This window comes from Tamandua tetradactyla, chromosome 22 (assembly GCF_023851605.1).
Source record: "Tamandua tetradactyla isolate mTamTet1 chromosome 22, mTamTet1.pri, whole genome shotgun sequence".
NCBI classification, from domain to species: domain Eukaryota; kingdom Metazoa; phylum Chordata; class Mammalia; order Pilosa; family Myrmecophagidae; genus Tamandua; species Tamandua tetradactyla.
Genome location: NC_135348.1, coordinates 27,528,984 through 27,555,525, shown reverse-complemented (window position 1 = coordinate 27,555,525; position 26,542 = coordinate 27,528,984). Strand labels below are relative to the sequence as shown.

The 26,542-nt window shown below is 36.1% G+C and overlaps 1 protein-coding gene across 1 annotated transcript in view; it reads right to left on the bottom strand.

Annotated features, from left to right (window-relative positions):
• Positions 1 to 26,542, bottom strand: part of MGAT4D (MGAT4 family member D) — a 95,725-nt gene that overhangs the window by 45,718 nt on the left and 23,465 nt on the right. The window contains exons 3-5 of the mRNA XM_077139975.1: positions 8,228 to 8,365; positions 6,291 to 6,424; positions 3,664 to 3,710 (exon numbers count right to left, since the gene is read on the bottom strand). Of these exons, the coding sequence (XP_076996090.1) occupies positions 3,664 to 3,710; positions 6,291 to 6,424; positions 8,228 to 8,365 (319 nt within the window). The remainder of the gene's footprint in view (positions 1 to 3,663; positions 3,711 to 6,290; positions 6,425 to 8,227; positions 8,366 to 26,542) is intronic.

Genomic DNA, 26,542 nt, shown 5'->3' with positions numbered 1-26,542 from the left:
AAAAGCCAAGCCCTTTAATCTTCATTCAATATTGTTGGATGGGAGCTTTTAGATTGTGTCCATGGAGATGTGACCCAACCAATTGTGAATGGTAACTTTTGATTAGATGGTTTCCATGGAGATGCATCTCCACCTATTCAAGGTGGGGTTGCCTACTGGAGCCCTTTAAGAGGGAATCATTTTGGAAAAAGCTTTAGAGCCCATGCAGCCAGACACCTTTAGAGATGAAGAAGGAAAATGCCACCAGGGGAGCTTCATGAAACAAGAAGCCTGGAGAGAAAGCTAACAGAGGTCGCCATACGTTTTCCAGTTGACAGAGAAACCTGAACATCATTGGCCTTTTTGAACCAAGGTGTCTTTCACTGGATGCCTTAGATTGGACATTTCAATAGCCTTGCTTTAATTTGGACATTTTCACAGCCTTAGAACATGAAAATTTGCAACTTAATAAATTTCCCTTTTTAAAAGCCATTCAAGGGCACAGTGGCTCAGCAGGTAGAGTTCTCACCTGCCATGCCACAGACTCAGGCTCTGTTCCTGGTGACTGCCCATGCAAAAAAAAAAGAGAAAATAAAGCCATTCCATTGCTGGTGTATTACATTCTGGCAGCTTACAAACCAGAACACAGGATGATCTACTCATCTCAAGATCCTTAACTTAATTACATCTGCAAAGATTATTTTTCCAAATATGGTAAGACTCCTGGGTTCCAGGGATATTAAAATGTCATTTTAGGGGGCCACCATTCAGTGAATTGCACTCCTTTTTTTTTGTCTCTCTTTGTTCCCAAGCAATTCTATTTGTCTAGCATATCCTGATCTCCCTGATCAATGACTCCTTCTAATTTTAGACTCATCTCAAATACTACCATCTTCAGAAAGTTCTTGTTGATATCTGTGAGCAGTTATGTACTTCCTCTTCTATATGCTTTCATAGTGCTTTACTCATAACACTATGATACTAGTGCCTCCTTGTTGTGATTTGGTCTTTTAAAAGTTGTGTCACTCACTTCTCAGAAGAGGAAATACAAATGGCCAAAAGGCACATGAAGAGATGCTCAACGCCCCTGGCCATTAGAGAAATGCAAATCGAAACCACAATGAGATATCATTTCACACCCACCAGAAAGGCCATTATCAACAAAACAGAAAATGACAAGTGCTGGAGAGGATGTGGAGAAAGAGGCACATTTATTCACTGTTGGTGGGAATGTCAAATGGTGCAACCACTGTGGAAGGCAGTTTGGCGGTTCCTCAAAAAGCTGAATATAGAATTGCCATATGACCCAGCAATACCATTGCTAGGTATCTACTCTGAGGACATAAGGGCAAAGACACAAACGGACATTTGCACACCTATGTTTATAGCAGCATTATTTACAATTGCAAGGAGATGGAAACAGCCAAAATGTCCATCAACAGACGAGTGGCTAAACAAACTGTGGCATATACATATGATGGAATATTATGCAGCTTTAAGACAGAATAAACTTATGAAGCATGTAATAACATGGATGGACCTAGAGAACATTATGCTGAGTGAGACTAGCCAAAAACTAAAGGACAAATACTGTATGGTCTCATTGATATGAACTGACATTAGTGAATAAACTTGGAATATTTTGCTCATAACAGAGACCATCAAGAGACAGAAATAGGGTAATATATTGGGTAATTGGAACTGAAGGGATACAGACTGTGCAACAGGACTGGATACAAAAACTCAGAAATGGACAGCACAATACTACCTAACTGTAATATAATTATGTTAAAACACTGAATGAAGCTGCATGTGAGAATGATAGAGGGAGGAGGGCTGGGGACATATTGAGATCAGAAAGATATATGTTAAAGATTGAGATGGTATAATCTAGGAGTGCCTAGAGTGTATAATAACAGTGAAATGTACAAGGTACAATTTTAAAAATGTTTTTGCATGAGGAAGAACAAAGGAATGTCATTATTGCAGGGTACTGAAAATAGATGGTAATTAATACTTTAAAATGTCACCTTCTGTGTGAGACTAAAGCAAAAAATGTTTATCTGTTACAAAATTAATATTTTGACTAGTGCATTTCCTAATATAACTTATGTAGATAGTTTGATTGAACGTCATAAGTACTTGGAATCTCAGGTAGGACATGAGATTTTGTTGGTTTGTCCAGAGTGATGCCCCGATGAATCCCAGAGTGATTCGATCAGTGAGTGGAAAAGTATCTGCAAAGCCCCCTTTGGGGAGTGGTGAGAACAGGGAGAAATTCAACTTCCCCAAGTTGAATTCTTGATATTCTCACAAGCAGTGTGGACAACCAAAGCTATAGGCAGAGCCCCCAGTCTTGGGGTTTGTTCATATGAAACTTAACCCCACAAAGGATAGGTCAAGCCTACTTAAAATTTAGGCCCAAGAGTCACCCTCAAGAGAGCCTCTTTTGTTGCTCAGATGTGGCCCCTCTCTCCAGCCAACACAACGAGCAGTCTCACCACCCTGCCCCTGCCTACGTGGGACATAACTCCCAGGGGTGTGGACCTTCCTGGCAACGTGGGACAGAGATCTTGGAATGAGTGGAGATTCAGCATCAAGGGATTGAGAAAAACCCTAGAATGAGCTGAGACTTAGCATTAAGGGATTGAGAAAACCTTCTCGACCAAAAGGGGGAAGAGAGAAATGAGACAAAGTGTCAATGGCTGAGAGATTCCAAACAGAGTTGAGAGGTTATCCCGGAGGTTATTCTTATGCATCAAGTAAACATCATCTTGTTATTCAAGATGTAATGGAGAGGCTGGAGGGAACTGCTGGAAAATGTAGAGCTGTGTTCTAGTAGCCATATTTCTTGATGATGATTGTACAATGATAAAGCTTTCACAATGTGACTGTGTGATTGTGAAAACCTTGTGTCTGATGCTTCTTTTATCTACTTTGTCAACAAACGAGTAGAACATATGGAATAAAAATAAATAATAGGGGGAACAAATGTTAAAATAAATTTAGTTTGAAATGCTAGTGATCAATGAAAGCGAGGGATAAGGGGTATGGTATGTAAAATTTTTTTTCCTGTTTTTGTTTTATTTTTCTGTTGTCTTTTTATGTCTTTTTCTGAATTGAGGCAAATGTATGGGAAATGATCATGATGATGAATACGCAACTATGTGATGATATTGTGAATTGCTGAGTGTATGTGTTGGGAATGTTTGTGCTTCTTGTAATTTTTTTTAATTAATAAAAAATTAAAAAAAAAAAAGTTGTGTCACTCACTTGAACACAAGGATTTGGAATGACAGGTCTGTTCCGTATCTTGAACATAAGGCTTTGGGTGGCCGGGTTCTGTATGTATCTCAGCATCTTGATAAATAAATAATTTCATATTGCTTTATGAATATGTGTCTGCATTTCACCTCTCTCAGACGCAAATGATTTCATGGAGGATAATTATATATATATATATACAATGGCATGAAAAACATGGAATCTAACAGGTAGATAACCTGCCAAATTAGGGAAATCATAAACTGCGCTCTATCAAAGCTTAGAAAGAACTAAAGGTTCTTTTTCACAGTCACACATTAAAAAGAATATGATTACTAGTGAAATAATACAACTAGATGGAAAAAACTAGGATAGGAAAACAAAAAAAGATAGCTTTAAAAGTTATCAGACGGTACTTACTTTTTTTTAATCATGTTAACAACATAATTAATATAATCTTCATTACTCTAAAAATGAGAAACATAATTAATATAATCTTCATTACTCTAAAAATGAGAAAAAATATGTTACTGAAATTTAGACTACTTTATTGTTTTACTAATACTGCATTTTTTTGCTACATATAAATAGAATTTATATATGGAATGTCATTATTAGTGTTTTTAGTTTCCATAAAAGTATTTAAAGTATCCATGTGTTTAAAAAATCTTACTTGAATACAGTAAGTATTTCTTCCTTCTCCTTTTTTTTCAGGATATCAAGTATTATTACAAATTATGTACATTTTAAAAATTAGTATACAATAATCTTTGTCTTAGAAAGTTTCTTTCTAAAAATGGTCATCTTGGGATGGCTTATTTCAAAGAACCACTCTTTTTTAATAATGTCTTCCTTTTATGAGTATTTATATGACAATAAGCTTACTTCAAAATTACACCACATTTTACCAGGCAATATTATTCAGTTCGATTATCAAAGTTCCTTCAATCAACAAATTTTGTGCACCGAGTCTTCATTGAACACTCTAGTAGAATAGATGCCAGACTCACTGTAAATAGCTCTTCATGGCCTATCCTCTCAGAATGATTTTTTTTGTGTGTAAAATAACTGATAACATTTATAAGATGTGGCTTCAGGGCCCATAAGTATTTCCTACATAAAATTCTGAAAATAGTTTCAACAATGACAGTTTTACGTCAAATCTGAGTCCTGTGAAAGGTATATGGTCAAGTTGTTTGTCTAAAAATATCTATCATGATGTAAATAGTTCTATTGTACTTCTTATGGTTCTTAAGATAGCCATAAATTTAACCACCAGCTATCTGTCACATGTTGAAAGGTGTATTTTATACATAGCACTAAAGTTATATTTCTTAAATATTCTATATTCCGTTTTTAAGTTTGCTGCTCAATATTTTCTTATTGACCTAAAAATTTCAGGCAGAAGTGTACTGTGTCAACAACAAAGAATTTAAGATTGCAATATATAAAATAAGGAAATGTGATAGAAGATTTTGGAAGTTATATGTATTCTTCCAATCTTCAGAAATTAAAATTTGAGAGAATGATTGCTTAATCTTTTATTTATATTTTCTTATCGGTTCTGCTATTGCTTGTTTATTTGAGAGTTTTTTTCTGAATTCAAATATTTAATTACCATAGAAAATTCAAACAATAAAGAAAGGCAAACAAAGACCCCTTTAACACCCAGTACTCAGAGATAACAATTATTTATATTTTAGAAACCAACTTACTAAGATTACTCACTCCCTTTTTTCTTTATACATTTCATCTTCTTAAATACATGTTTTTCCTGCCTTTCTCCTTCCCTCCTTTTTTTCTATCTCTAATTTTATACAGTAATTTTATGTTACATGTGATGCTTTGCAATTTTTCTCACTCAGCAAAATGATAGGGACATCACTTTTTATTAGTGAATATAGACAACTGTTCTCCTTTCAATGACTACAGAGTATTGCATTGTAGAGATGCATATGTTTTTAATCAGCCTCATTGATAGATATTTTGATTGTTACCAATATTATGCTTCAACGAAGCAATACTACACTGAACATTCTTGAAATAATTATTTATTGAACACTTACTATGGGTCATGCAACTAGTACATCTTAGTTCATTTAATCCCTTAAACAACCCTAAGCCATAGGTAATATTATCATCACTATTTTACAGATAAAAAAAAAGTGAAGCATACAGAATTTAAATAACATGCTCAAGTTTACCAGCTAGAAGGCAGAGAAGCTGTTCTTTGGCAGTCTAGAATCAGAGTCTGTGTTTTAAATACCCTACTATGCAGTCATACTTTTATTATTTCAAAACACTTGACTGATTATCTCCTTAGGATGAGTCCCCAGAATTAGGGTATCTGAGACAAAAGACACATACATTTAAAATGTGATACCTGATGCCAAATTTTCTTCCCAAAAGTTCTATGGTGTTGATATTTATACAGTACTTTATAGTTTTACATGTGTTGAAGGCAAGATTGAATAGTTTAGCACCATCCAGATGATCTGGTTTTGAATTTGGTTCTATGTATTATTGGGCAAGTTGCTCACTTTCTTTAAGTTCCAGTTTCTTCAACTGTAAAATCAGGATAATAATATCTACGCTGCAGGGATGATATGCAAATTTTAAATAATGTATATAAAATATATTTGACAGTTCCTCAGATATAGGTGATCCTGAATAAATGATAGTTATTATTACTTAGTATATATTATCTTTTAATTATATACTACCTGTGTATTGGGCTTAGCAAATTTTATTACTATATTATCAATTTCAATGCTCTACAGTAAATGTAATTTCTGTACCATGCAATATGCAGGACTCCTATGTTAAATGCAAATCAAACTCGGCAATTTTATTTCTCCATAGTTAATCATTATATTTTCTTTGTAGACTGAAATATTTATTTTTGTCTTCTATTCAATAAAGGTGTTTATGAATTGCTATTTTTAGCTATATATTTTTCAAAGCAATAGAGTGATTACCCTTGAAGAATGGAATTTGGAGACTATGTAGATTGGGAGCAGGGGAGGATATTAATTTTTTACACTTACATCTGCAATAGCAACAATCACCACAGAGTCCTTTTCTTCTGAAAGAGTCATCCTGGAGACAACAGAGGTCAGTGTTTGCTTCAGGTAACTATAATTTCCTCTGTTCATAGTGGGAATACCCAGCGCAAAAGAAACTGCAAACAGAGGGATATGGTGTCATCATTTTAAACCACAGAGAAAATACATTTAGCATTAATACCTACGTTTATTTCTATGTTTGGGTTAGTTCTATGATTGCCAAAAGAGTGCTTGAAACTCACAAAATTGATCCGAGCTACTGTTAATTTTTTATCACACATTTCATTTTCAGTTTGAGAAAACTTTGCAGGTGAGTGTTACTAAGTGCATTAAATAGACTCCAAGATGTGGTCATTTTGGAGGATCTCAGTGTAGTGAAAAATAAAACTATCTACTTTCCACCATAGCTATCATCTAATTGCAAAACGTTACACATTGGCTGATTGTATAACTCTTCTTCCTAAAGAGAAGCTGGAACCTCAAAATAGGAAAATACTGTGAAATACTTTCAGCTGTGAAAAAACTAAGTATTAAGTAGTTTGCAAATGATTTGATGGAATGAGTCCATGCCCCTAAGTGACTTTTATTACCTAGTAATGACTTAAGCACTGGGAAGATGTCATCTTAAATAATAATTAAAATTCAGTCAATGAAGTCTCCCAAACTCAACTGTGGCTGCACCACCCTCTAGTTGTGCGAGCTTGGACAGGATATGCCTCCTCTCCATCCTGCATTATTCCAGCTTTGAAAGGGGGATAAAAGACTTCTAGAATGGCTGTGAGAGGAAGCCAGAAAATTCTCTTTCTGTAAATCTATAAAAAGTTACCAAAAACAAATATTTCAGGGCTCTGGACTACAACAAACTAAGAAGTATTCAATCAAGATAAATGAATGAACTTTCATAAGAAGAGTTTGGGCATTTTTCCATGTTTATTGGCCTTTTGGATATCTTTTGTGAAATCCCTGATTAAGCTCTTACCCATTTTCTACTACGTTAGCTATATGTGCTGTAAATATCACCTCCCACTCTAGAATCCCTTTTCAATGTTTTATACCTCCTGTTTTAAGAAAAGAAATTCTTAAATTTAATGTTGTCCAGTGAATCAGTTAATTCCTTTATAGTCCGTGCTTTTGAGTCCTGCTGAAAAATCTTAGCTTATCTCTGGACATAATCTCCTAAATTTTCTCCTAGGTCATTTATTATTTGCCTTTCATATTTAGACCTAAAATATACCTGAAAATTTTATTTCTATGGATGATGTGAGGCAGGAATTAAGTTTCAAACAGAGTCGTTCACTATACAATGCAATCCCTGGAATGGCTCCCCTGCCCTGAGGATAAAGAATATATTTACAAGAGTCTACAGGGCCCTTAGCAACCTTGTCCCTTGCTATCTCTTCTGATTCAACTGCCACCTTTAAATCAGCCGTATTTAATGTCTTTTGCCTGCTCAAATTGACCAATACCACTCTCTCATCTCCAAGATACCTCCTTCTAGCTAAAATGCCTTTCTCCTCTTGTATACTGGGAGACTTTAACTCAATCTTCAAAACTTATCTCAGTTATTACCTCTTCTGTAGAGCTTTTGGTGACCAAGGAAAATAAGGGATAATCAGATATGAATAGATTTATAACAAAGAGTTATAAAGCATTCAGCAGATGCTTAATGCATGTTTGACTTATACTGACTTATTTTCTTATTATCTGTATTAAACTTGAATTCGAACTCAATTCACCAAATATTTATTGAATTACTTTCTGCCAAATAGCCTACTAGTTTCTAGTCCATATCAATGTCAGATAGATATGTAGTTCATAAATCCATGTGCATCATAAAAATGGATTACATTTTCAAACTTCAAAGAATGTCACAAAGATGAAAATATCTGTATTGTATTTTCCAATCCAAGTTTTCTGACCTCCTGTTTTCCCTTTGCCAATGATTACATCAGGATAAACTCTTCCTGCTTTCCTCAGATGAGGGAAAAATAACTTTAACTCTTCAAATGTATTATATTCTGTTTCATCTGTACCCAAGGTATCCACTTTCTTCTCAACTGAAAGAAAGAAAAAATAAGGCTTTTGAGTTTCCAACTATGTGGATATTTCTCCTTCTAGTATAATTTTTTTAAAGTTAAGGTTAATTAATTAATTTACAGATTAATTTAGTATTCAATAAAAAAGAAATACTCTGTCAATGTGATGACCAAAAATAGAAGCCACAAAATGTAGCTCAAAAATTATTGATTCATCTTTTATTTAAAAATGCATATTTAATTTAAGCCTAGCCTAAAGAATTATACAAAGTAGAGGCTAATAGAACCATAAGTTCCTAATGAAGCAGGTATAACTACAACATGCTATAATCAGCCTGCTCTGCTATTTTGATTCAAATTATTTCACTAGTTTGTGTCTTCATAACTTCATTTCACAGCTCCTCGACATATAATAAATCTACTTGTACCATTAATTAGAAATTGCTGTTTAATTATTTTGCAAGGGCTGGTAAGTCATTTCATGAAAGCATACCAATTAAATTACAGTTCTTAGAATACATATGTAATAGTTTTCTCTCTCCTCTCTTCAGAATATCAGTCATTGTACTCTGATAAATGTGTTCTCCTGGTTTATATCAATGGCAGTAGAGGGCTGACCAGCATTTACCTGCCTGGGGGATATGGTCATGACATTTCAATACCCTAGATCAGGTGTTTTAAAAGGGGGGACTATATGAATATATAACAATTAATACTGAAACTTTGGATATGCTCTGGAGATTACATAGAGCTGCAGATGAAGGAAGAGTATACTATAAAAATATTTAATGTGAAAGTACTAGGGGATGCAAAATAAGTATGACTGCATGATTCCCATCAGTGGTATCTTTTTCAGTGTCCTCTTATATTACTTAGTGGTGTGTTTTTTTTTCCTTCATTTTTGTTGCTGTTGTGGGAGAAATTGTGGGTTTACAAAATGATCATGCATAAAATACAAGATTCCCATATACTATCCTATTATTAACACCATGCACTGGTGTGGTACAGTTGTTATAATTGGTGAAAGCACATTTTTATAATTGTACTATAAATTATAGTCCACAGTTTAACTTAGAATTCACTATTTGTGTTATTCAATTCCATGGATTTTCTTACTTTTTATTCTAGTAACATATATACAACCAAAAATTTCCCCTTTTAATCACATTCAAATATATAATTCAGTATTGTTGGTTATATTCACAATATTGTGCTGCCATCACCACCATCCGTTACCAAAACTTCTCCATCATCCCAGGTAGAAACTTTGTACATTTGAAGCCTTAACTCCCTATTCCCTACCTCCATGCTATTATCTGGTAACCTATATTCTAGATTCCAACTCTATGAATTTGCTTATTCTAATATTTTAATATCAAGTGATACATTGGGAATTTGGGACTAGCTCCTTTACCACCTGACAGGCAAAGAGAAAACTGTTCCAAATCATAAGTGAGGCACAGATAGTCCTAATAGTCCTTGGCATAAAGTGGCATCTCAATTGCTAAAGGTTTCACTGACAGTGGTCTGGCATAGGGGAAGGCTGTGAAAAGTGTGATTCTTTAGGCATTTAAAAGATATGGGGAGAACAAAGACTACAAAGAGAGCGGAATTGCTGGTGTGTAGTAAAAAACTTAACCTTGCCCAAAGAGAGGCCTGGTCTTTCCCTTGGTTCCTGGGAGGTAATTTCTAAGCTTTAGAATGTTCTGCCTGATAAAAGTGTCTTTGTTTACCTGGGGCCTTGAGCTGTGCCAGATGGTCTAGCAATGTGATTTATGGTAGGGTCTGTGGGTCACACAGTATCAGCTCGACCTCTGGAAGGGCAAGAGAGTGAGGTCATCCATGTGAGCATGAGGGTTCCTGACTGCCAATGCTTTATGCATGTCATCGCACAAAGTTACTGAGAGGAATTATTACTTTTCATGTCTCCACTGGGAGAGGACAATTAGAAGTTCTGCATTTAGAATTCTCACGGACTCCGTCCCATGCATCTTTCCATGGACTCATTTCAGTTTGTATCCTTTCATTGCAATAAACTGTATCTGCAAGCATAACATCTTTCAGTGAGTCCTTCTAGTGAAGACTCTAGAGAGTGGTCTTGGTGGACCTCAGTGAGGGTGGTTTTTTGGACTGCCCCAAACTCTAAAGTTGGTTACAGCTAAAATGCATTGACAACCTGTAAAGAGATAATGAGCGTCTGAGGGCCATTAGCAATTAGTCATTGGGTAAATATGAAAGTCAGAAGTCTCTTGGGGAATGTACAAAGAAGCCCTTATCTCCTGCAGTGGAAGAACAGACACAGCCAAATGCCAGGCAAGATCTAATTGCTACAGTCATAAGGATCCAGAGAGTTTGAATGCTTAGTCAAAGTAGACTTGTTATGCTAATATCAAGGCCCTGGTGGCAAAAACAAGGGATTCTGAAAAATGAGAAGGGGATATGTAGATGGCTAGTCCAGGGACATAGGCTTTACCAACCACCCTAAACCTTTTGGTATGTAAAGATGGCCTAACCATTCTCAGTAAGAGCTGGTTGCTATGAAGGAAGATGCTACAGAGTCCACATTGAGACAAGACAGTAGGTGACCCCATTAGGAACTGCTCCTCACAACCCCCCTGGCTCCCAGACTAATAACTAGGGTGAAATCCCAGTAAAACATGGATAAGAAAGTACTGGGTCTGATACGGAAGAAAACGGACTATACACAAAAATGTTGCAAGACTAGGCTAACATGAACTGGAAAGAGCCAGGGGAGTATTCCTAAGATTGGATTTTGCGGTTTCTTGATTAAGAGGCTTGTATGAAAGATTATGTAAGCCAAATTCATTGACACAGGAAGAAGTTGTCCTAGGATATATAGCACACTCACTGCAAGGGGTTGCTCTCAGACCTCTAGAAAAAGCAAGAGCCAATGCTTAGTGAAGTAGAAATGTCTGGGTTGCCTTGTCAAATGGGAATGGAAGAAGTAAAGAGGCTGAAGGAAGTGGATATACTGGAATGTTATGTAAGGCCAGAATACCAACTGGTGTCAAGAACTGTGAAGAATCTAAGATTTAATCCTACTTGCAAGCTGGTAAGTTAGACTTCAAGTTTTATGGATGCTGCCAGAAGACATGAGGTCCCTGGGTCAGAAACAAACGATTTTATTACTCACAGCACAGAAAGTAACATGATCTTCATGCTTGTGATGGTTCTTGCCCTCCAGATCCCACAGGGGCCATGAAGAAGAAACCATGTGGAAGCTACACACGCAGTGGGGTAGTGCTGCAGCTGATGAACCCTGAGCTTAGGGGATCCAAATCTTTCCCGATTAGCTGCAAGCAAACTTCCCTAACTTTTGCACCAGAGGGAACTTCATCTCTATCTTCCAAGGCTGTTTGCTACCAAAATGTATTTGGAAAAAAAACCAGTCCAGGACAAAAATCAGAGTGTCTCACCCCTGAAGATATGCTGAAAATAAGCAAACCAAGGAGAATTGTCTCCCAACAAATCCACCCCTAGTTTCTACTGTCTTGGCTTCAGGCAGAGTTTCCCATGTGTATACCACTCCCTTGACCCCAATGGTTAATATGACCAAAAATAGATAGGACCAAATCCACTCAATTTTCCTTCACAGTACCATTTAATTTAAGCAATTATCAATACAATTCCAAGTAGCAGGAAGAAACAAATAACCTCAACCACACCTCCGAGGATCCTGGACCAATAAGCTGAACATACCTCATAAATCAACAGAGTCTACCTTAGAAAGCTAGGTTGCTTTCTCCTTAAGTTTCTATGTTGCTCTTTCCACTTCCAATGAAGCATTAATCCAGGTACAACTGAATGTATTTGTGATTGTTCAGATTTTTACCTTGGCCTGTAGGATGAAGTCTAAGGCAATTTTATCATTTATAAAAATCCTAGCTAGTGAGTTGAGGTTGACCTGAATACTTTCAGGTATGAAGTTATATGCACATACTTTTCACAAACATAGACCACATTTTGGATCACAAAGCCTCATTGAATTTTAAAGAGTTACAATTATTCAAACTATAATCTCTGAATGTAATGGAATTGTGCTAGAATTCAATAACAGAAACATATCTGGAAAAAAATTCCCCAAATATTTGGAAACCAAACAGCCCACTACTAGATAATCATTGGGTCAAAAAGGAAATCTCAAGGAAAATTAGAAAATATTTTGAACTGATAGAAAATGAAAATAAAACATTAAAAAATGTGTAGGAGACTAACAATTTCTTAAAGGAATATTTTTAGCATTAAATGCCTATGTTAGAAAAAAGAAATGTCTCTAATAAATAGTTTTAGCTTCCACCTTAAAAAATTAGAAAAGGAGTAAAATAAACCTAAAGATAGCAAAAGGAAAAAAATAGAAATAAGAGCAGAAACCCATAAAATGGAAAACAAAAATAATGTGGAAAATAAATGAAACCAAAAATGGGTCGTTGGCAAAAAGTTTGATAAAATTAATAAAACCTACCATATTAACCAAGAGTAAAAGAAATATGACACAAATTATTAATATGAAAAAACAAAGGAGGAGTTATCACCAGCAATCTCATGGACATTAAAAGGTTAATAATAAAATTATATGAATAATTTTATGCACATAACTTTAACAACTTAGATGAAATGAGACAAATTCTTGAAAGACACAAACTACCAAAATTCATCCAAGAAGAAATAGGTAACCTGAATACTACTTTATCTATTGAAGAAATCAAATTCATAGTTAATCCCAACAAAGAAAAGTCCAAGACCAGAAACTTCACGGGGAAATTCTATCAAATATTTCAAGCAGCGTTAATACAGATTTTTCTCAAACACTCCCAAAAAATTGAAGCGAAAGGAACACTCCCTAACTTATTCCATGAGGCAAAAATCCCCTGGGTATGAAAGCTAGACAAACATTCACAAGAAAAGAAAATGACAGACCAATATCCATTACAAATATAGATGCAAAATTCCTCAACAAAATACTTGCAAATGAATACAGCAGCACATTAAAAGAATTATACACCATGATTAAGTGAGATTTATCCCAGGAATGTAAGGGTGGTTCAACATAAGAAAATCAATTAATGCAATATATTACATTAGAAGAGCACGGGGGGAACGCCATATAATCATCAGAATTGATGCAGAAAGGGCATTTGACAAAATCCAGCACTCTTTCTTGATGAAAACACTTAGAAGACTAGAAATAGAAGGAAACTTCCTCAACAAGACAAAGGGCATATATGAAAAACCCGGAGCTTAAATCATATTCAATGGTGAAAGACTAAAAGCTTTCCCTTTAAGATCTGGAATAAGACAAGGATGCCCACTGTCACCACTGTCATTCACCATTACACTGGAAATTCTAGCTGGAGCAATTAGGTGAGAAAAAGAAACAAAAAGCATCGAGAATAGAAAGGAAGAAGTAGAACTTTCACTATTTGCAGATGACATGATTCTATACATAGAAAGTCACAAAAAATCAGTAACCGTACAAGTAAAGTTAATACATGAATTCAGCAAGGTTGCAGGATATAAGATCAACACACAAAAATCAATAATATTTCTACACACTAGTATTGAACAACTTGAGAATATCAAGAAAAAAATCCATTTGGTTAAAAGAACCAAATATCTAGAATAAAATTTAACCAAGGAAGTAAAGGATATATACACCGAAAACTATAAAACATTGCAAAAGAAATTTTTAAAGACCTAAATAAAAGGAAAGACATTCTACACTCACAAAATAGAAGACTAAATATTGTCGAGAGATCAATTCTAGCCAGTGTTTTACAGATTTAATGCACTCCCAATCAATATTCTAACAGCCTACTTTGTAGAAATGGAAATTGAATTTGTTTTTGGAATGGTAAGGGACCACAAATAGCCAAAACAATCTTGAAAAAGAAGTTAGAAGTTGGAGGACTCTCATGACTCAACTTTAAAACTTATTACAAGGTTACAGTGGTCAAAACAATGGTGCAGGCACAAGGATAGATATATAGACCAATGAAACTGAGAGTTCAAAAATACACCTTGACAGCTATAGCCAGTTGATTTTTGACAAGGGTGCGACTCAATTAGGAAAGAACAGTCTCATCAACAAATGGTGCTGAGAGTACTGGATGTTCATATGCAAAAGAATGATGAGGGACTGCAAAAAAACACCATATACAAAAGTCAACTCAAAATGGATTAAAGACTATAAAATTCCTAGAAGAGAAGAAAATGTAGGGAAGCATCTTAAAGATCTTACGGTGCAAGGTGGTTTCTTAGACCTTACACCCAAAGCACAAGCAATGAAAGAAGAACTAGATAGATGGAATTTCCTCAAAACTGAATACTTCTGCACTTCAAAGGATTTTGTCAAGAAAATAAAAAGGCAGCCCACTAATGGGAGAAATATTTGTAAACTACATATTTGATACAAATATAAAACGTACTTGAAAGAGTTGAACAGACATCCCTCCAAAGAATATATACAAATGGCCAAAAAACACATGAAAAGATGTTCGATATCACTAGCCATCAGGAAAATGCAAACTAAAATCACAATTAAATACCACTTTACACCTACTAGAATAGCTACTATCAAAAAATAAAAAAATAGAAAAACTGACAAGTGTTGGGGAGGATGTGGAGAAACAGGAACATCATTTTTTGGAGATGAAAAGGTAAATGGTGCAGCCACTGTGGAACACACTTTGGCAGGTCCACAGAAAGTTAATATAGAATCACAATATGACACAGCAACCTCATTACTACTTATATACCAACAGGAATTGAAAGCAGGAACTCGAACCGATATTTTTATGCAACTCCCAAAAGATGGAGGTAACCCTGGTGTCCATCAACAGAAAAACAGAAAAGAAAAATGTGGCATGTTCGTAAATGAAATATTATGCAGCCATGAAAAGGAATGAGGTTGTGATGCATACGACAACATGGATAAATCTTGAAGCTCTCATGTTGAGTGAGATAAGCTAAACACAAAAGGACAAGTCTTGTATGATCTCACTTATATGAAACTAAGAATAAGCAAATTCTTAGAATCAGAAACTAGAATATAAATTACAGGGGCTGGTGAGGGCTAGGGAAAGGGAAAGTTACAACTTAATTGGTACAGAATTTCTGTTGAGGGTGATAGAAAAGTTCTACTGGAGGGTGGCGATAATTAGGCAACATTGTCAGTGTAATCAATGCCACTGAGTTATATATCAGAATGTGGTTAAAGGGGGAGTTTAGGTCATGTATATGCTACTAAGATAAAAATAAAAATATATACAATGGTACTACTGTAAACATTACAATTACACAAATGTTCTCTCATCAGTTGTAACAGATTTACCACCCTAATGCAAAGTGTTAATAATAGGGTGGTATATGGGAACTCTGTACTTTACGCATGACTTTTCTGTAAATATGCAGCTTCTCTAGTATACACATATACACCTATGCATATATATATATATATATATATAATGGCAAAAAAGCCAACAATCAGCAGGACTGTACAACGCAAACAGTGACTCCTAATGTAATTATAGTTAATAGTAAAATTACAATAATGTTCTCTCATCTCTTTTAACAAAGGTATCATACTAATGCAAATTGCTAAAAATAGCAGCAGGTGTATGGAGACATTATTTTCTGCATGATCTTTCTGTAAAACTAGAATATCCTTAATATAAAAAAATTAAGTCAATCAACAAGAGCAACAAAAAATAAAGTGGTCTTCAGCAAAGTTAAAACTTTTGGGTATCAAAGGATATCACTAAGAAATTAAAAAGACAACCTACAGAATGGGAGAAAATATTTGCAAATGGTATATCTGATAGAAGACCTAATAAAGAACTCTTAAAACTCAACAACCAAAAGTCAAACAACCCAATTAAAAAATGGGCAAAGCAACAGACTTGAAGAGATATTTCTCCAAAGAAGATAAAAAATGACTTATGTGCACATGAGATGCTCAACATCATGAGCCATTAGGGAAATGCAAATTAAACTACAATGAGGTATAATCTCATACCCACTTGTATGGCTGTTATCAAGAAAAAGGAAGATAAGTGTTGACAAGGAGGTAGATACATTGGAATCCTCACACATTGGTGGTGGGAATAAAACATGGTTGAGCCACTGTGGAAAACAGTTTGGCAGTTTCACAAAAAGTTAAACACAGAATTACCATATGACCCAGCAATTCTACTCCTAGTTATGTACCCCAAAGAACTGAAAACAGGACTCAAGCAAATACATGTGTACAAATGTTCAAAGCAGCACAATTGACAATAGTCAAAATGTGGAAACAGCCCAAATATTCATGAATGAATGAATGGATAAAAAAATTGTGGTGAATCCACCCAATAGAATATTATTCAGTCATAAAAAGGAATGAAATACACATGCCACACCATGGATAAATTTCAAAAATATTTGCTAAGTGTAATAAGCCAGACAGAAGGTTCCGCATTGTATAGTTCTATTTATATGAAAAATAAACAGTAGGCAAATCTGCAGAGACAAAACGCAGATTGATGGATGCCAGAGCTGGGGGCAAAGAAGACTGGGAAGCAGTTACTTACTGGGTATAGGGTTTCCTTTTGGTGTGATGAGAACATTTTTGAATTAGATAAAGGCATTGGTTGTACAACAATGTTAATATACTAAATGCCAATGAATTGTTCACTTTAAAATGTTTAATTATATGTGGTCTGAATAAAAAAAGGAAATTCATTATATTAACAGACTGAACAAATAAAACCCCACATGATTTTATTGATGGAGACAGAAAAGGCATTTGACAAAATTCAACTTTCAGGACTTCCGGAGAAGATGGCGGCTTAGTAAGACGCGTGGATCTTAGTTTCTCCTCCAGGACAGCTACTAGGGTAGTAGAAACGATACAGAATAGCTCCCAAAGCCACGACAGAGATAAAAAAGACAGCGTACCCCATCCTGGCACGGCTGGCTGGCTGAGAGAAACCGCTCTGGTGAGATCGCCGAGGGGCGCGGGCTTCACCGGGCGGGGCGGCAAGTGGCCGGAGTCACTCCCTTCCCCCTTCCCGGGCCGGCTGGGAGAATTGGACAGGCGGTCCCCTGAAACTGCGGCGGCTGGTGCCCACACCACGCGCAGCCCCCCAGACCAACTGAGAGAATTGGATCGGAAATCTGCAGGCCGCGGAGAATGGTGACGGGGGGGGGGCCCTTCCAAACCCGTGACTCCCCGGGAACGGTGCACTCGCCTGGGCAAGCCGCTGCGGCTGGCGCCCTCCCGCCACACTTGGCGCCCCGGGCCGACTAGGAAATTCGGACGGGCACTTTCCCGGGCTGCGGCAGCCAGCGACCCTCCCCGCGTTCGGACCCCGGGCCGGCTGGCACTCTTCCAAGCCGCTTCGGCTAGCGAACCTCCCGGATGGCGAGAGTTTTCCAAAGTTAAAGGACCCACAGCACCTTTTACTGGTGGGACCCGCAGACAAACGTGTGCCACGAGCGCCACCTACTGGGCAGGATAAGAAAAACAGAACCCAGAGATTTCACAGAAAAATCTTACAACCTTGTTGGGTCCGACACCCAGGGAAATCTGACTAAATGCCCAGATGCCAGCAGCAGAAGATAACTGTCCACGCTCAGAAGATTGAGAATATGGCCCAGTCAAAGGAACGAACCAATAGTTCAAATGAGATACAAGAGCTGAGACAACTAATGCTGAATATACGAACAGAAATGGAAAACCTCTTCAAAAATGAAATCGATAAATTGAGGGAGGACATGAAGAGGACATGGGCTGAACATAAAGAAGAAATAGAAAAACTGAAAAAACAAATCACAGAACTTATGGAAGTGAAGGATAAAGTAGAAAAGATGGAAAAAACAATGGATACCTACAATGATAGATTTAAAGAGACAGAAGATAGAATTAGTGATTTGGAGGATGGAACATCTGAATTCCAAAAAGAAACAGAAACTATCGGGAAAAGAATGGAAAAATTTGAACAGGGTATCAGGGAACTCAAGGACAATATGAACCGCACAAATATACGTGTTGTGGGTGTCCCAGAAGGAGAAGAGAAGGGAAAAGGAGGAGAAAAACTAATGGAAGAAATTATCACTGAAAATTTCCCAACTCTTATGAAAGACCTAAAATTACAGATCCAAGAAGTACAGTACACCCCAAAGAGATTAGACCCAAATAGACGTTCTCCAAGACACTTACTAGTTAGAATGTCAGAGGTCAAAGAGAAAGAGAGGATCTTGAAAGCAGCAAGAGAAAAACAATCCATCACATACAAGGGAAACCCAATAAGACTATGTGTAGATTTCTCAGCAGAAACCATGGAAGCTAGAAGACAGTGGAATGATATATTTAAATTACTAAAAGAGAAAAACTGTCAACCAAGACTCCTATATCCAGCAAAATTATCCTTCAAAAATGAGGGAGAAATTAAAACATTCTCAGACAAAAAGTCACTGAGAGAATTTGTGACCAAGAGACCAGCTCTGCAAGAAATACTAAAGGCAGCACTAGAGTCAGATATGAAAAGACAGAAGAGAGAGGTATGGAGAAGAGTGTAGAAAGAAGGAAAATCAGATATGATGTCCATAATACAAAAGGCAAAATGGTAGAGGAAAATATTATCCAAACAGTAATAACACTAAATGTCAATGGACTGAATTCCCCAATCAAAAGACATAGATTGGCAGAATGGATTAAAAAACGGGATCCTTCTATATGCTGTCTACAGGAAACACATCTTAGACCCAAAGATAAACATAGGTTGAAAGTGAGAGGTTGGGAAAAGATATTTCATGCAAATAACAACCAGAAAAGAGCAGGAGTGGCTACACTAATATCCAACAAATTAGACTTCAAATGTAAAGCAGTTAAAAGAGACAAAGAAGGACACTATATACTAATAAAAGGAACAATTAAACAAGAAGACATAACAATCATAAATATTTACGCACCGAACCAGAATGCCCCAAAATACGTGAGGAATACACTGCAAACACTGAAAAGGGAAATAGACTCATATACCATAATAGTTGGAGACTTCAATTCACCACTCTCATCAATGGACAGAACATCTAGACAGAGGATCAATAAAGAAATAGAGAATCTGAATATTACTATAAATGAGCTAGACTTAACAGACATTTATAGGACATTACATCCCACAACAGCAGGATACACCTTTTTCTCAAGTGCTCATGGATCATTCTCAAAGATAGACCATATGCTGGGTCACAAAGCAAGTCTTAACAAATTTAAAAAGACAGAAATCATACACAACACTTTCTCGGATCATAAAGGAATAAAGTTGGAAATCAATAATAGGCGGAGTGCCAGAAAATTCACAAATACGTGGAGGCTCAACAATACACTCCTAAACAACGAGTGGGTCAAAGAAGAAATTGCAAGGGAAATTAGCAAATACCTCGAGGCGAATGAAAATGAAAACACAACATATCAAAACTTATGGGACGCAGCAAGGGCAGTGTTAAGAGGGAAATTTATTGCCCTAAATGCCTATATCAGAAAAGAAGAAAAGGCAAAAATTCAGGAATTAACTATCCATTGGGAAGAACTGGAGAAAGAACAGCAAACTAATCCCAAAGCAAGCAAAAGGAAAGAAATAACAAAGATTAGAGCAGAAATAAATGAAATTGAGAACATGAAAACAATAGAGAAAATCAATAAGGCCAGAAGTTGGTTCTATGAGAAAATCAATAAGATTGATGGGCCCTTAGCAAGATTGACAAAAAGAAGAAGAGAGAGGATGCAAATAAATAAGATCAGAAATGGAAGAGGAGACATAACTACTGACCTCACAGAAATAAAGGAGGTAATAACAGGATACTATGAACAACTTTATGCTAATAAATACAACAATTTAGAGGAAATGGACGGGTTCCTGGAAAGACATGAACAACCAACTTTGACTCAAGAAGACATAGATGACCTCAACAAACCAATCACAAGTAAAGAAATTGAATCAGTCATTCAAAAGCTTCCTAAAAAGAAAAGTCTAGGACCAGACGGCTTCACATCTGAATTCTATCAAACATTCCAGAAAGAATTAGTACCAACTCTCCTCAAACTCTTCAAAAAAATCGAAGTGGAGGGAAACCTACCTAATTCATTCTATGAAGCCAACATCACCCTCATACCAAAACCAGGCAAAGATATTACAAAAAAAGAAAACTACAGGCCAATCTCTCTAATGAATATAGATGCAAAAATCCTCAATAAAATTCTAGCAAATCGTATCCAACAACACATTAAAAGAATTATACATCATGATCAAGTAGGATTCATCCCAGGTATGCAAGGATGGTTCAACATAAGAAAATCAATTAATGTAATACACCATATCAACAAATCAAAGCAGAAAAATCACATGATCATCTCAATTGATGCAGAGAAGGCATTTGACAAGATTCAACATCCTTTCCTGTTGAAAACACTTCAAAGGATAGGAATACAAGGGAACTTCCTTAAAATGATAGAGGGAATATATGAAAAACGCACAGCTAATATCATCCTCAATGGGGAAAAATTGAAAACTTTCCCCCTAAGATCAGGAACAAGACAAGGATGTCCACTATCACCACTATTATTCAACATTGTGTTGGAGGTTCTAGCCAGAGCAATTAGACAAGAAAAAGAAATACAAGGCATCAAAATAGGAAAGGAAGAAATAAAACTATCACTGTTTGCAGACGATATGATACTATACATCGAAAACCCGGAAAATTCCACAACAAAACTACTAGGGCTAATAAATGAGTACAGCAAAGTAGCAGGTTACAAGATCAACATTCAAAAATCTGTAGCATTTCTATACACTAGCAATGAACAAGCTGAGGGGGAAATCAAGAAACGAATCCCATTTGCAATTGCAACTAAAAGAATAAAATACCTATGAATAAATTTAACTAAAGAGACAAAAAAACTATATAAAGAAAACTACAAAAAACTGTTAAAAGAAATCACAGAAGACCTAAATAGATGGAAGGGCATACCATGTTCATGGATTGGAAGACTAAATACAGTTAACATGTCAATCCTACCTAAATTGATTTACAGATTCAATGCAATACCAATCAAAATCCCAACAACTTATTTTTCAGAAGTAGAAAAACCAATAAGCAAATTTATCTGGAAGGGCAGGGTGCCCCGAATTGCTAAAAACATCTTGAGGAAAAAAAACGAAGCTGGAGGTCTTGCACTGCCTGACTTTAAGGCATATTATGAAGCCACAGTGGTCAAAACAGCATGGTATTGGCATAAAGATAGATATATCGACCAATGGTATTGAATAGAGTGCTCAGATATAGACCCTCTCATCTATGGACATTTGATCTTTGATAAGGCAGTCAAGCCAACTCACCTGGGACAGAACAGTCTCTTCAATAAATGGTGCCTAGAGAACTGGATATCCATATGCAAAAGAATGAAAGAAGACCCATATCTCACACCCTACACAAAAGTTAACTCAAAATAGATCAAAGATCTAAACATTAGGTCTAAGACCATAAAACAGAGGAAAATGTAGGGAGATATCTTATGAATCTTACAATTGGAGGCAGTTTTATGGACCTTAAACCTAAAGCAAGAGCACTGAAGAAGGAAATAAATAAATGGGAACTCCTCAAAATTAAACACTTTTGTGCATCAAAGAACTTCATCAAGAAAGTAGAAAAACAGCCTACACAATGGGAATCAATATTTGGAAACGACATATCAGATAAAGGTCTAGTATCCAGAATTTATAAAGAGATTGTTCATCTCAACAACAAAAACACAGCCAACCCAATTACAAAATGGGAAAAAGACTTGAATAGACACCTCTCAGAGGAGGAAATACAAATGGCCAAAAGGCACATGAAGAGATGCTCAATTTCCCTGGCCATTAGAGAAATGCAAATCAAAACCACAATGAGATATCATCTCACACCCACCAGAATGGCCATTATCAACAAAACAGAAAATGACAAGTGCTGGAGAGGATGCGGAGAAAGAGGCACACTTATCCACTGTTGGTGGGAATGTCAAAGGGTGCAACCACTGTGGAAGGCAGTTTGGCGGTTCCTCAAAAAGCTGAATATAGAATTGCCATACGACCCAGCAATACCATTGCTGGGAATCTACTCAAAGGAATTAAGGGCAAAAACTCAAACGGACATTTGCACACCAATGTTTATAGCAGCGTTATTTACAATTGCAAAGAGATGGAAACAGCCAAAATGTCCATCAACAGACAAGTGGCTAAACAAACTGTGGTATATACATACGATGGAATATTATGCAGCTTTAAGGCAGGATAAACTTATGAAGCATGTAATAACATGGATGGACCTAGAGAACATTATGCTGAGTGAGTCTAGCCAAAAACTAAAAGACAAATACTGTATGGTCCCAATGATGTGAATCGACACTCAAGAATAAACTTGGAATATTTCATTGGTAACAGAGTTCAGCAGGAGTTAGAAACAGGGTAAGATAATGGGTAATTGGAGCTGATGGGATACAGACTGTGCAACAGGACTAGATACAAAAACTCAAAAATGGACAGCACAATAATACCTAATTGTAAAGTAATCATGTTAAAACACTGAATGAAGCTGCATCTGAGTTATAGGTTTTTGTTTTGTTTTGTTTTGTTTTGTTTTTTACTATTATTATTACTTTTATTTCTTTTCTCTATATTAACATTCTATATCTTTTTCTGCTGTGTTGCTAGTTCTTCTAAACCTATGCAAATGTACTAAGAAACGATGATCATGCATCTATGTGATGATGTTAAGAATTACTGATTGCATATGTAGAATGGTATGATTTCTAAAAAAAAAAAAAAAATGGACAGCACAATACTACCTAATTGTAATGTAATTATGTTAAAACACTGAATGAAGCTGCATCTGGGCTATAGTTTTTTGTTTTTTTTTTATTTTTATTATATATTTTTGTATTTTTTATTTTTATTTTTATTTTTTCTCTATATTATCATTTTATTTCTTTTTCTGTTGTCTTGCTATTTCTTTTTCTAAATCGATGCATATGTACTAAGAAATGATGATCATACATCTATGTGATGATATTAAGAATTACTGATTGCATATGTAGAATGGAATGATTTCTAAATGTTGTGTTAGTTAATTTTTTTTAATTAATAAAAAAAGAAATTCAACATTCATTCATGTTAAAAACTCTCATCACACTAGAAATAAAACTGAATTTCCTCAATCTGATAAACAGCATTTACAAAAAAAACCTACAGCTAATATTATATTGAATTATGAAAGACTGCAAATATTCCCTTTAATTTCGAGAACTATTAAAGAATGTCTGCTCTCACCACCCCTACTCAATGTTTTACTGGGAATCCTTGCAAGCACATAAAGTAAGAGAAATAAATAAAAGGCATTCATACTGGAAAGGAAGAAATAAAACTCTTCCTCTTTGTAAATGACAGGATTGTCTAGGTAGAAAATCCCAAGAAATAGACAAAAAAGCTCTTTGAGCTAATATGTTAGTTTAGTGAGATTGTAGGGTACAAGGTCAGCATATAAAATTCAACTGCATGTGAATACACCAGCAACGATCAATCAAACACTGAAAACCATGTGAAAAGTAGTACTATTTACAATAACCACCCAAAATGAACTATTTAGGTACAAAGCTAAGATATATATGTGAAGGATCTGTATATTAAAAAATATGAAATGCTGCTGAAAGAAACTGAAGAAGAGATAAATGGAGGGATATTCTAGTTTGCTAGCTACTGGAATGCAACACACCAGAGACAGATTGGCTTTTAATAAAAGGGGATTTATTTTGTTAGTTCTTCAGAGGAAAGGCAGCTAACTTTCCACTGAAGTTCTTTCTTACGTGGGAAGGCACAGGATGGTCTCTGCTGGCCTTCTCTCCAGGCCCCTGGGTTCCAACAACTTTCACCAGGGTGACTTCTTTCTGCATCTCCAAAGGCCTGGGCTGAGCTGCGAGTGCTGAGATGAGGAATGCTGAGCTGCTTGAGCTGTGCTACGTTGTGCTCTCTCATTTAAACACCAGCCAATTAAGTCAAATGTCATTCATTGCAGCAGGCACGCCTCCTAACCAACTGCAGATGTAATTAGCAACAGATGAGGTTCACTTACCATTGGCTCATGTCTGCAGCAACAAAACTAGGTACGTTCACCTGGCCAAGTTGACAACTGAATCTAAATACCACAAGGGACATGCGGTGTTCCTGGATTAAAAGAATCAATATAGTTGTGCTGGTCTGAATCTGTGGTGGACCCCAGAAAAGCCATGTCCTTTAATCCTCATTCAATATTGCTGGGTGGGAGCATTTTGATTGTTCCCATGGAGATGTGACCCACCCAACTGTGGGTGGTAACTTTTGATTAGATGATTTCCATGGAGGTGTGTCTCCACTCATTGAGGGTGGAGTTGCTTGCTAAAATCCTTTAAAAGAAGAAACATTTTGGAGAGAGTCCCTTTTTTGGTAGAGCCACGAAAAGGCCAGCAGATGCCACCATGTTCACAATGTGCCCTTTCAGCTGAGAGAGAAACGTTGAACGTCGTTGGCCTTCTTGAACCAAGGTATCTTTCCCTGGATGCCTTAAATTTGACATTTCTATAGATTTGTTTTAATTGGGACATCTTCTCGGCCTTAGAACTGTAAACTAGCAACTTATTAATTTCCATTCTGTTTCTGGTATATTGCATTCTGGCAGCAGCAAACTAGAACAATAGTTAAGGTTTCAATGATTTCCAAGTTTAAGTTTTCATAAAGAAAGTGAAAAAGACAAGCCAAAGCCACAGAATAGAAGAAAATATCTCCAAATCACATTTTCATATAATATGTATTCAGAATATTCATAGAACTCTCAAGACTCAACAACAAGGAAACAAACTAAAAAATAAATAAAAGTAACAAAAGATATGGACAAACATTTTACCAAAGAAAATATATGGATAACAAATAAGCAGATAAAAATGTTCAACATCATTAGTGATCAGGGAAATACAATTTAAAACTATGAGATACCATGACATTAGAATGGATAAAATAAATAGGACACATTGTTGGCAGGATGCAAAATGGTCCAGGCACTCTGGGAAACAGTTAAGCAGGGTTTTTTTTTTAATAAAGTTAAACATCCCATCAATACTAAGTACTACTTCTAGGTTTTTATTCTACAGAAATGAAAACTTTTCATGCAAAAATCTGTACATGGATGTTTACAGCAAAATTATTTTGTTTGGGGGGGGTACATGGTCCAGGAATCGAACCCAGGTCTCCCACATGGAAGGCAAGCAAAATGATTTTTAATTACCCCAAACTGAGAACAACCCAAATGTCCCTCAACTGGTGAATGTTTAACGCATTGCATCTATTGTACCTCCATACAATGGAATACTATTCAGCAATAAAAATGAACAATTGGTCATTCAGCAACTTGGCTGAATCTCAAATGCATTATGCTAAGTGGAGGAAGCTAGTCCCAGCTGGTCACACACTGTTTGATTCCATTTATATGGCGTCCAGAAAAGGTAAAACTATAGGAACAGAGAACTGATGAGTGGTTGCCAGGAGTTAAGAGTTAAGGGGGATGTCTGAAGACAAAGAGGCTTCCGGAAAAATGGGAGCCACTGATAGTGTAGCCTTCATTTCAGCTACAGTGAGAATAGATAGGCGGGGACAAGGTTAGTGACAGAGAGAAATATTAGGAAACTGTGAGCAGTCATTAAGAGGAAGTGTGGAGGTGACCTGACTAGGTTACTGGAGATAGAAAGACATGGACAGATTTGTGATATATTTAAAAAGAGAGAGGATGTCGAGGCAACAAGATTGCCAGTGACTGACAGAGCAGTATAGAAGAGAGAGAAGGAGGGTCAGAGGTACTGCTCAGTATTCTGGCTGTGTCCATTGCATGGACTGTGGATGGTGCTGAAATTCTCAGAGATAGAATTGACACAAGATCAATTTTTAAGTAGAGATAAGAGGAAGTATTATCAGTGATGTCTCTTTCCTCACTTTTGCATGTCTCACAATAATAGAACCAATAATGATGTAGTTATGTTTATTGGGGAGAAATGGCCCTAAAATGAGAACACATAAAATTTGAATTTCCAAAAGCAAAATATGAAACAAGCTAACAAACCACTATACACAAAAACAAAAG